General features: G+C 49.8%; 1 protein-coding gene across 3 annotated transcripts in view; it reads left to right on the top strand.

Annotated features, from left to right (window-relative positions):
- Positions 1-9,235, top strand: part of LOC109545360 — a 15,111-nt gene extending 5,876 nt beyond the window's left edge. Inside the window, exons 22-73 of one of the 3 annotated variants that reach the window (XM_019916021.2) lie at positions 108-296; positions 350-882; positions 938-1,010; positions 1,062-1,184; positions 1,235-1,281; positions 1,335-1,378; positions 1,428-1,503; positions 1,556-1,623; positions 1,670-1,796; positions 1,853-1,988; positions 2,038-2,114; positions 2,175-2,208; positions 2,269-2,469; positions 2,531-2,730; positions 2,943-3,011; positions 3,071-3,271; positions 3,330-3,455; positions 3,517-3,858; positions 3,908-4,013; positions 4,064-4,186; positions 4,245-4,301; positions 4,359-4,409; positions 4,472-4,522; positions 4,619-4,654; positions 4,715-4,750; positions 4,817-4,842; positions 4,910-4,990; positions 5,048-5,146; positions 5,450-5,475; positions 5,534-5,599; positions 5,657-5,803; positions 5,856-5,932; positions 5,991-6,094; positions 6,152-6,290; positions 6,342-6,405; positions 6,458-6,627; positions 6,681-6,920; positions 6,978-7,043; positions 7,096-7,152; positions 7,205-7,261; positions 7,315-7,380; positions 7,440-7,542; positions 7,597-7,720; positions 7,773-7,815; positions 7,872-7,943; positions 7,996-8,052; positions 8,105-8,227; positions 8,283-8,408; positions 8,461-8,517; positions 8,574-8,690; positions 8,738-8,956; positions 9,009-9,235. In XM_019916021.2, the coding sequence (XP_019771580.2) occupies positions 108-296; positions 350-882; positions 938-1,010; positions 1,062-1,184; positions 1,235-1,281; positions 1,335-1,378; positions 1,428-1,503; positions 1,556-1,623; positions 1,670-1,796; positions 1,853-1,988; positions 2,038-2,114; positions 2,175-2,208; positions 2,269-2,469; positions 2,531-2,730; positions 2,943-3,011; positions 3,071-3,271; positions 3,330-3,455; positions 3,517-3,858; positions 3,908-4,013; positions 4,064-4,186; positions 4,245-4,301; positions 4,359-4,409; positions 4,472-4,522; positions 4,619-4,654; positions 4,715-4,750; positions 4,817-4,842; positions 4,910-4,990; positions 5,048-5,146; positions 5,450-5,475; positions 5,534-5,599; positions 5,657-5,803; positions 5,856-5,932; positions 5,991-6,094; positions 6,152-6,290; positions 6,342-6,405; positions 6,458-6,627; positions 6,681-6,920; positions 6,978-7,043; positions 7,096-7,152; positions 7,205-7,261; positions 7,315-7,380; positions 7,440-7,542; positions 7,597-7,720; positions 7,773-7,815; positions 7,872-7,943; positions 7,996-8,052; positions 8,105-8,227; positions 8,283-8,408; positions 8,461-8,517; positions 8,574-8,690; positions 8,738-8,956; positions 9,009-9,160 (5,804 nt within the window). In that variant the 3' untranslated portion in view covers positions 9,161-9,235. Of the gene's footprint in view, positions 1-107; positions 303-349; positions 883-937; positions 1,011-1,061; positions 1,185-1,234; positions 1,282-1,334; positions 1,379-1,427; positions 1,504-1,555; positions 1,624-1,669; positions 1,797-1,852; positions 1,989-2,037; positions 2,115-2,174; positions 2,209-2,268; positions 2,470-2,530; positions 2,731-2,942; positions 3,012-3,070; positions 3,272-3,329; positions 3,456-3,516; positions 3,859-3,907; positions 4,014-4,063; positions 4,187-4,244; positions 4,302-4,358; positions 4,410-4,471; positions 4,523-4,618; positions 4,655-4,714; positions 4,751-4,816; positions 4,843-4,909; positions 4,991-5,047; positions 5,147-5,449; positions 5,476-5,533; positions 5,600-5,656; positions 5,804-5,855; positions 5,933-5,990; positions 6,095-6,151; positions 6,291-6,341; positions 6,406-6,457; positions 6,628-6,680; positions 6,921-6,977; positions 7,044-7,095; positions 7,153-7,204; positions 7,262-7,314; positions 7,381-7,439; positions 7,543-7,596; positions 7,721-7,772; positions 7,816-7,871; positions 7,944-7,995; positions 8,053-8,104; positions 8,228-8,282; positions 8,409-8,460; positions 8,518-8,573; positions 8,691-8,737; positions 8,957-9,008 lie in introns of all 3 variants that reach the window. The other 2 variants (XM_019916022.2, XM_019916019.2) reach the window with 2 other exon arrangements.
- The last annotated feature ends 218 nt before the right edge of the window (positions 9,236-9,453 follow it).

Here is a 9,453-nt window from a genome sequence, read left to right as displayed (position 1 = left end):
TCGTTTAGGCTACTTTGCATCTGAAAGCACTTAAATAATCATTAAAACACCCTGTATACTTATAGCAAGCAAAAATGCAATGTGAACTGTATTTCAAACCCTTATAGAAGAAAGCCGACGGCATGAATCTACATCGTTAAGACAAGCTTCGCCTGCTCGCTCACCATCTCCCCCACGACAACAATCTCCTCCACGACAACAATCTCCTCCACGACAACAATCTCCTTCACGACAACAATCTCCTCCACGACAACAATCTCCTCCAAGACCAGCGGAGCGACCAATGACCGAAATCGGTGTTGATGTTTTCTTGACTAGTTGAATTTCCTTTACCCCTAAAGTTTTTCAGGGCGCATACCTTCGCCGTCGCCCGTGCAAACTCCCCCGCCCTCCTTTCTACCCGGCGTCTCCTCTCCTTTAACTCCTAGGCCGCAACGACCAATCAACCGACCCGGATGGTATTCCACTCCTCCCCCTCTAATGTTTGGGCCAGCCGAGCGACCTGCCTCGTATCAAACGCCTGTGCCAGTCCAGTTTGGACCCAGGGAACGCCCACCTTTGTACACCACGCCGCGTGATGTCTTCGCTTGTTCTCCTCAAGGGACGCCGTTGGACGATGTGGGGGCGCCTACTTTCGAAGACATACCGCCCGAGAGTCCGTTTGAGGGTCTGGCGGACGTCGAGGCGCCCGATTTCGACATGCTGCCTCCTACCCCGAAAGATCCTACTAGGACGCCCGCCAGGCGACGTCCTCCTCCAGCTGGACGGGGACGTGGAGGTAAAATGCAGCCAAGGAGGCTGTTCGATGATGGGGAGGATGCTTGTGAGCCGTGTGAGCCGCCAGCCCCACCTCCAGAGCCTTGCGAAGTGTGCGACTCTCAGGTTTGAGCTCGGGTGCAAATCTTTGCGTGGTTCGAAAATTCGGAGATCATTTCAGGACCCGCGCAGCCCTAGAAGGAAGCGGTCCAGGTCGAAGCGAAGACACCACCAGCACAAAAGGAGCTCCCCAGGTACGTCTTATTTATGCATAGTTAAGTGCGTACATGAGCGTGCACTCACAGATGACCTAGCAGAGTTTGAGGCCCTGGAAAGGGAGGCTGATATCGTTGAAGGGGAGGCTCCATGCGCTGGCCCACCGCGCCCGCAGTTTCCCTCATCTCCTGGCGAAGCCAGAAGGGTTCACGGTAGAGTTTTTTAATCCCAACTACTTTGAGGTTTTACCTAAATTTTCCAGAACGTGCCCAAAGACAATACGAGCGATTGATGCAGGATAGTCCTGCGGTAAGTAGCGGAACCTCATTTAATACCCTCAAATTAACTTTCACTAATTCTAGGCTCAACCCGGGCAATTTGCCAGCGTTCCCTGTGCATCTGGAATGTAAGTTGTGCAATTTTCAAATATTTGTTCAGAGGTCAACTGTTCATAGGCCCACCGGACTTAGTCAACCAGAGAGAGTAAGGAGAAATGAGCTGAAAGGCAAATACCCGGCGACGCCTCCTCCGGTAAGTTGGACTATAAAAAATATCACTCGTTTGGCACTTTTTTAAAATATAGCTCACGCCCCAACGGCCGCCTTCGCCTGTATGGTCAACTCCCGAAGGAATGTCCGGCCCATCTAGAAGGTAACGTTCCCTCTCGTGAGGTCTCAGTTATAACGGGCATGTTCAGGCGCACGGGCTTTTCACCTGAAGTCTACGACTCGGACTTTAGCCCATCGCCAGCGCCAGCTCAACCTCAACGCTTCCCTCCTCCCAAGTTGCTGATAAAAAAGGGCAAAGCACCTCCTTCACCGAGAGTAACTAGTCCGAAAGTTCCATCTAACTGTCTTTTATTTGAACCGCATCTTTCCAGACTCCGACTGAAGACAGAGAGGTTCCGGAGCCTTGCTCGCCGGCTCCCGCTCAGAGAGTTCCTTGTGGAGGAGGCCTGGAAACGCCCCTGAGAGGCGACCGCAAAATCCGGAGTAGGCGACTGTTTGATGAAAAAGGTACCGGTACTGATCTATTAGTGTTGTTAGTGAGGTTTAAATTTTGTAGGGAAAACTCCAAGATTGCCACCGGCTGAAGAGTCGCCAATTATTCAGTCTCCATGGGTCACCCCGCATGGAAAGCTGGTGAGGTTTGCTGCTAAAAACTTATATACATATAACTCTTGGAGGTAATGTTTTTTGCAGGAGGATTTTCGATATCAGGGCCCGCCCTTAATAGGTAAGTTTAAGGTGGCTGTTCAGAGATTCAGGGCACGCAGACTGCTATTTTCTTGCGTAGAGGACGAACCTTGGCCGGAGGACATGTCGCCCGATAACCGACCTCCGATCCTCCAAGAAGGTCAAATGTACTTTCCTAAGGGAACAGTCTGCAGTCCGAGAACCCCAGAAGGACTTCCGACAATGCCCGAGCTAAGAAGACATCGGTTTGCTCCCGATAGAGACCATTCGGGAATGTCGCATCAAACTGCTTTTGGACGAGGTGCCTTGCTTAGGCACACCCAAGTTCGATTATTCTTACGTTTTCTGGCATTTTCATGCAGGCCCAGGTCGGGTCCCAGTCAGAGAAAGTTGTAGGGCGATTAGCCAGATGCCGCAGATTCCGGAATTCGAGTCAGATGCCGCCTATAGACAGAATTTACTTTTCGACCAAGATCTCGAAACTTTCGACAAGTACTATGATAAGCCGCCCAGCTCATACCGCGCCAGCCGGAAGCCTAAGCACGGCTACATGCCTTCAAAGGTACTTCCTCCTTGATATTTGACTTATTTTGCCACAGCCCTCGTATGGCGGGCTGGCGCGACAAGGACCGTCTGATTTCTCTCACTCCTAAGCACAGCGACGAAGCCAATCGAGTGAACTGGGCTCAGTTCAGGTGATCGCGTTGCGCTACGGGGTGCATCGGACAAGTTTAGTTTTTTCGTTGCATTCAATAATCTAACCATTGCACTTAGGCATTCAGATCGCCTAGACCAGAACGCCCGTTGGAACCGTTCCCCACCTATACGGAAGACTTGGAGGCGGTACGTGCTTGGGACTGGCAATATGCAAGCAAACTCATCCGTTTGATGATTTAATGTAGCATTTGCGAGCCAATATTCAAGTGCCACCAGAAGACTTCCCTCCAGCTCTTCATTCGGTTTGCGCGCGACAAGCCGTAGATCAGGCCGACTTGGTGCCTCAAGACTCGCTTGCCAGATCGAAGAGGTTCGTGGACGCTGCTGAGGCAGGGAACTTGGAAGAGCACTTAGATGACCAGGCGTTTGAGGATATTGCTTGGCAAGTAAGTTTTGATCCCGTTCAAGCATTGCGGTGCAGTAAACAATTCTGCGTTAACCCAGTTTGGCACAGCCTTCGACTACGAGGGGGGTTTAATGGACTTGAGCCCTCCACCGGAATTTGAGGAGCAACAAAACTACTATCCAGATATACTGGCTGGGACAGATTCACTGATTAAAACCATTAGGGTATGGATAGTAAAGTGGCACAGCAGCAGGCGCGCGTGTAAACCTTTAACTTTCCATGAAGGCCACCGGCTTTGCTCCAAGAGCTGCAGGTATTCCATGTGCAGGCCGTTCCATTCCAGTTCCCTCTGGAGCACGATCAAGGCCAACATCCATACCCCGGGCACCAGGACGATCCATTCCAGTTGCTCCAGGCAGTTCGCTTCCTCGAGCGCCAGCAGCACCAGGAGGAAGGAGTGCTGTTCCGTCGACGCCTTGTGGAGCGGCACCATGCGGAGAAGGAATGGCACCAGAAGCACGCAGTCAACTGCCTCAACGCAGATCAACGTCCACAAAACCACTAAGAGAGACCAAGTCGTCGCAGTTGAGGAAGGAGAAATTGGCCAGAGATCAGGCAGCCAAAGAGGTCAGTTTGCGTTGCACTATTAAGGTTTAGATTGAAGTTCGTTTGGCAGGCTCAGTTGAAAAAGGAAGCGCAAGAAAAGGCGAAAAAGGAAAAGTCTCGCGCCAAGCGGCACAGTGCTAAACGAGCTGCAGCTCAAGCCGATGCAATGTCTCCAGGTAAGGAGAAGTAAGCAGCCAACAGCAGAGTCAACATGATCGCAATCTAGGTGTGGTGGCATTGAAGGAACAGCTGCTCAAGCACCAGATCCACTTTGCAGCGAAGAGCAAGAAGAGAGTATCCCGTCCTCGATTTGAGGGATTTCAGGATCATCCGCTTGAGGAAGATGAGAGTAATTGCGACTCAGCGCTAGCTAGTAGCCTCATTTTGAACCCGTTGAATATTTTCAGCCGAAGATCTAAGGTACCCAAGTTGCCAAAGTATGCGGCCCAGAAGGAAGCGACAAGGTAAATAAAACAGCTGATTGTTGCCATCGAGGATCTTAATGCGCGGTTAATTTTTAGGCGATATAGATATTCGATATCCAGAGATTGGAGAGCTGGAAGGACAAGACAGTGAGAAACCCCGGAAGAGGGAAAACTCTGCAAATTAAACAATTTATGTGTCTAATTTTCAGTTGACGGAAACATACATTATCCAGCTATTGGCTTAATCGAAGAAGATAACGGCAAGTATATGATTTCATATTGTTACTCCAAATTTTTGGGGTTGCAATCAATACAGGACTTGACTGACTATTTATTTATTTATTTATTATCTACAGAACGTGGTCCTGTGGATTTATATGTAGACGATTATGGTAAGTCCGACTATTAAGCTCCAAATAGTTTTGGAAATAACTCTGCTATTAATTGTATAGATTACGAGGGAACGTTCCAGGGGCCTGAAGAAGACAGTAAGTAGTTCACGGTTGTATTGAAATTTACTCGATATTGATAAAACACTCTTCTGTTATCCACAGTTCATGATCCTTCTGAACCTTATCAAGTAAGTGATATGATCCTTAAAACTTCCATGAGATGGAGGAATTTTTTTCTGATTCTCCCACAACCAGATCGAACTTCCACTTGATGCCCGTGAAATGCTAGAATTGGCCGAATTTGAAGAATTGGAACGTTTTGCTAGGGATGACCAGGCAAGAGCTTTCAACCAAAATTCTAAAATATTAATTTGATGTTCCATCTGATTTTAGCCACAATACGAGCGCGGAAAACGGCAAACACGGCAATTGACTGCAGAAGAGGAATTGGCAGAGTTTGAGGAGTTGGAACGTTTAGCTGCAGAAGACCAAGTAAATAGCATCAGAACACTGTTCACTAGCGCTGGGTAACACTGTGAGTGTTCAGGTGTTGAGACACCCCATCCGATACGGCCAATACAACGTGTCAGCGCAATTGTGTCATGATGCCGCAAACTCATAATGTGTAGTGGGTTGGTGTCGTATGACTATGCGACCTGTATCACGCCACTTCTTTGCTCATTGCTCAGGATCTCTGCTTTTAAGTGTCAAGGTGTTGACACCCATGTCAACACAGTGTTACTCATGACCACTGTTTACTATATTCGTCAATTAACACCAAAAATCCCCGTTTAGGTTTGTCCGGGAGCAGCGCAACCGCGGTAAGTAGAGTTTTGTCAAATGTCCTCCACTCCGTTTGCTTGACTGTCCCTTGCGCAGATATCCGGTTGGAGGCGTGACGTATTCCCCTCCAAGACCCCATTCGAAATTCGGACCTGGTCCTTAGTGCGTCATAGTTGCATTCCTATTTGCATCAAACTCTAATGAACGATTGTCTTTCAGTGCACACCCTGGACAACGTTTGCCATCGGGACAACCCCAGATCGCTTCGTGTCAGTGGAGTCCTGAAGGTGCTCAAGACCCGAACGAAGCCTTCCTTCTAGACGACATTCTTCCTCCAATCTTTGACGAAATGGAGGAAGAGGACAGGTAAGGAGAGGCAAAAGAAGCTGATCAGGTATGAACGTGAAGACCGTTCCAGATTGCCGTCGCCTGGTGTGCCGCCCCACTTGATGAGGGAGGAGGTCGAAACCATGGCCAGACCACATTATCATCCGGGTAAAAGTCAAAGGAATATTATTAAGCAGAACCTCCAACTGCTTCCAAATTGGTCTAGCGTTTCGCGGAGATGTGATGCCTAAAGCCCAACGTCGGATTGCTCGGTCGCCCTGTACAGGAGAGATTCAGGAGGAAGAACCTTTGCTTCCCTGCTTTGCCGAGGTGAATTATTATTGCCTGCCTTAACATCTATTCCCTAAAGAATTTACTATTATACAGGAGGGGTCGTTCAAAGAAGGCCGCGAAGCGAGGAAGAGGCGGCGCAGACAACCTGAGCAGAAAAGGTCCCACAAGAAGCACCTGGGCAAGGGAGCCCAGGACGAAGCTTATGGCGTTATGGACGATTCACTGCCCGAAGGTTGCCAGCAGTTTGGCTAGTTTGGTTTCACTTTTCACTTTGGTTTTTTAGACTTGCCCCGTCCCCGAATTAGGCCTCAAGGGCCGTGCACTCAATACACGCCCAGAGGTCAAGCGTAAGTGGTTTCCCTTGCAAATTTTCGGGTCTTTCACGTCACCCTCCCTTAGGGCCCAGGCCACAGGCTTTCCATTCACCCCCCCAGTATACACAGAGTACTACAGAGCCCCAGCCGATCAGCCAATCCATCCAGACCTAGTTGATCTGGCTGGTTACGACTTTGGCAGTCCCTTCCAAGCGCCGGGAGGCGTTGGGCTGGAAAGCGAACAGGCGCCAGAAGGTTGCAAACTAACCACCCTCAGTGTTTGTTTGAAGTTTATTGGGTGGGTCTAGGTATATGCTACACTCCGCAACGATATCCCGATATAGAGGAAAGGGAACAGGATCGCATAGCTATGCAGAACTGGCAACCGCCCGATGAGCTCAAACTGAACAAGCTTACGTCTCCAGTTAATTTAGGCCCGTCCCCCTTTTCGCGCTGCCCTGCCCACAGCCTGGATGACTCGCCTTTTGGCGATTTGCTGGATGACGACCTGTTGAACAATGCTTATTTAATGACCCCTTCAGGAGGAGGTATTGAATTTTCCTAGTTATGGTTAGCAATTGCTTAATGTGAGTCAGCGGGTTTAGGAGCAGATCAACGAATTGTTGAGGAGTTCCTCGCTAGGTCCCCTGAACAAGCCGGTGGACTCATTGGTGAGCAAACTTTTCGGCTTCTTAATCAAAGGTGCATTCAAAATTTTCTTAGGTGCGACTCCCTCGCCGCAACGATTCCAACAACTAGCTGAAGGAGTGGAACTGCTTGGTAAATGCGCCTGGTTTGTATTATTAAGCATATCAACTGCTTTTGGTTGCAGGCGATTATGGGCCGATGGAAGCTTATCAGACCCCTGAGCATCTTTCCCCCAGAGAACGTAACTAAGCCCGAGGGGGCAGTTTGAAAGTTTTTCTATCCAATTCCTTCCAGAATATTCCTACTCTCCCCAAACTGGAGCGGACCAACTGGGCGTATCGCAGAGATCCGACCTTTTCAGTAACCCGAAACTGACCGGGCAGAAAACTGTTCCAAACTCCTCAACCTCTCTGTTGTAGATCAAGGAATGCTGGAGGAAGTTGCGGGGTACCAAACGCCGCCGCCCCTTTCACCCAAACGCTGTCCAGCCTTGAGTGCCTCCCCCCAGAAAACTCCTAGAAAGTACGTGGAACTTATTAATCAAACCTGTTTGCTCATTGCGAGATTTTCCATTAGGCAACAGTCGCCCCCAGCAGCTGGGCAGCTTGAGCGCAAATCTCCTGCAAGAGGAGATCGTGGTGCCGTTGAGTTCCATACGCCTGAACAGCGGTATTTGCCCGCTGTAGAACAGCCACGACAGGTGATTGGGAGGTGACATTATGGTTGAGTCTAAATTTTTGCGTTTTTATTAGCCGACGCCACCCTCCCAAAGGAGCCATAGAAGTCCCTCCCCCGGTAAGCAGTTTTTTGCTGAAATTTGCTCGCAAAATCAGCATTTGCTACATTAATAGGCCCATGCGGACCTTGTGGGACTCCATCGCCGCAGCGATTTCAACGACTAGCTGAAGGAGCGGAACTGCTCGGTAAATAGCAACAATTCTGTATAATCAACAGGTGAACTTTCCTTGATTGCAGGCGATTATGGAGCAATGGCAGGATACCAAACCCCCGAGCAGCTTTCCCCAGCAGAACGTAACTAAACTCCACTATACCCTGGAAAGTTTGGTCTCCTCATTCCTTTCAGGCTATTCCTACTCTCCTCAATTTGCCATGGACGAGCACGGCATCGAAGAGATGTTCCGATCTGGGGCCCCATTTGATTCCCCAGAGCATCAACTGGATGCGTCGCAAAGATCTGACTTGTTCAGTAAGACCTACTGATGTGAATCTGTTTGACAGCACCTCCAAGTCGTCTGTTACAGATCGAGGGATGCTGGAGGAAGTCGCAGGCTATCAATCTCCGCCTCCTCTTTCGCCCTCACGTGGCGCCTATCAAACACCGTCGCCGCAGCAGTTCCAACGACTAGCTCAAGAAGCGGAATTGCTTGGTAAATTGCAACTGGTTCGTATATTGTGCAAATCAACCTCCCTTGGTTGCAGGCGACTATGGAGGCATGGAAGAATATCAAACACCAGAGGGTTTTTCCTCGGGCGGACGTAACTAATTGGGTCACTCACTTGGCTGGCTTTTCTTTCTTTCAAATCTCTTTCAGAATGTTTTCCCCAATTCTCCTTGTATGATCAAGGTATTGAAGACGTGTACAGCGCAGGGGTGCCCTTCGGCTCCCCAAACCTTCAACTGGACATGTTGCAGAGATCCGATTTATTGGGTGAGGCCGTGACTTGCGCGGTGAAACCTTTCCACAGCATCTCAAAGGTCCTGTTTTAGGCGAGGGAATGCCGGAGGAAGTGGCCGGGTATCACAGCCCGCCGCCCCTTTCCCCTACACAGTCTTCTCCGCCTAGAGGATGTCGCGGGGCTGTAGCCTTTCAGACGCCCCGAGATGTTGATGAGCCCAGTCAACGTCCAGGACGGGATGCTGCTTCAAAACCCACCAGGGGACGCGACGAAAAAAAAGGGTGTCCAGCTGGGAGAGGTTGGGACATCGATTACGGTGGAAGGTGGACTTTATTCTGGACATTTTGAAGGGAGCGAGCAAGCAGGGGAGGCATTAACCCTGGAAGACTACCTGCGGTCGGGGCCTGTTCCAGGCGCAGGACCCCAGCAGCAGGTGCCGCCACGCAAGAAGGTGCGCAAGACCACTTCGATAACCAAGACAGTAACCAGGAGAAACCGCTGAAGTGGTCCAGGGTTCTAAAACGTGAAGTGTGGCCAAAGCTGTAGAAGTCCTGAGTAAAAGATACATATATGTTGGTTTATAGCGTTTGTCTTCGCCGGACGACCTCTGGGCTTTTCCTCCATTGGGCACGATTGAAACAGTTGTTCTTTCGGTAGGCATCCACTCCATTGCTGTTTTTGGTAGGTTTCCTTCGGACCTTCTTTGTTCCCCTCCTTCCTTGTATTCGGAGTCATTCCTTGTATTGTACAGGGTTATTCACGCTATACGGCACGGAAGTTTGCGGCTAAACCGTT

This window comes from Dendroctonus ponderosae, unplaced genomic scaffold (genome assembly GCF_020466585.1).
Source record: "Dendroctonus ponderosae isolate FM_Combo_2020 unplaced genomic scaffold, Dpon_F_20191213v2 Dpon_F_20191213_2, whole genome shotgun sequence".
Classification (NCBI taxonomy): domain Eukaryota; kingdom Metazoa; phylum Arthropoda; class Insecta; order Coleoptera; family Curculionidae; genus Dendroctonus; species Dendroctonus ponderosae.
This window is presented reverse-complemented; position numbering and strand designations above follow the sequence as displayed.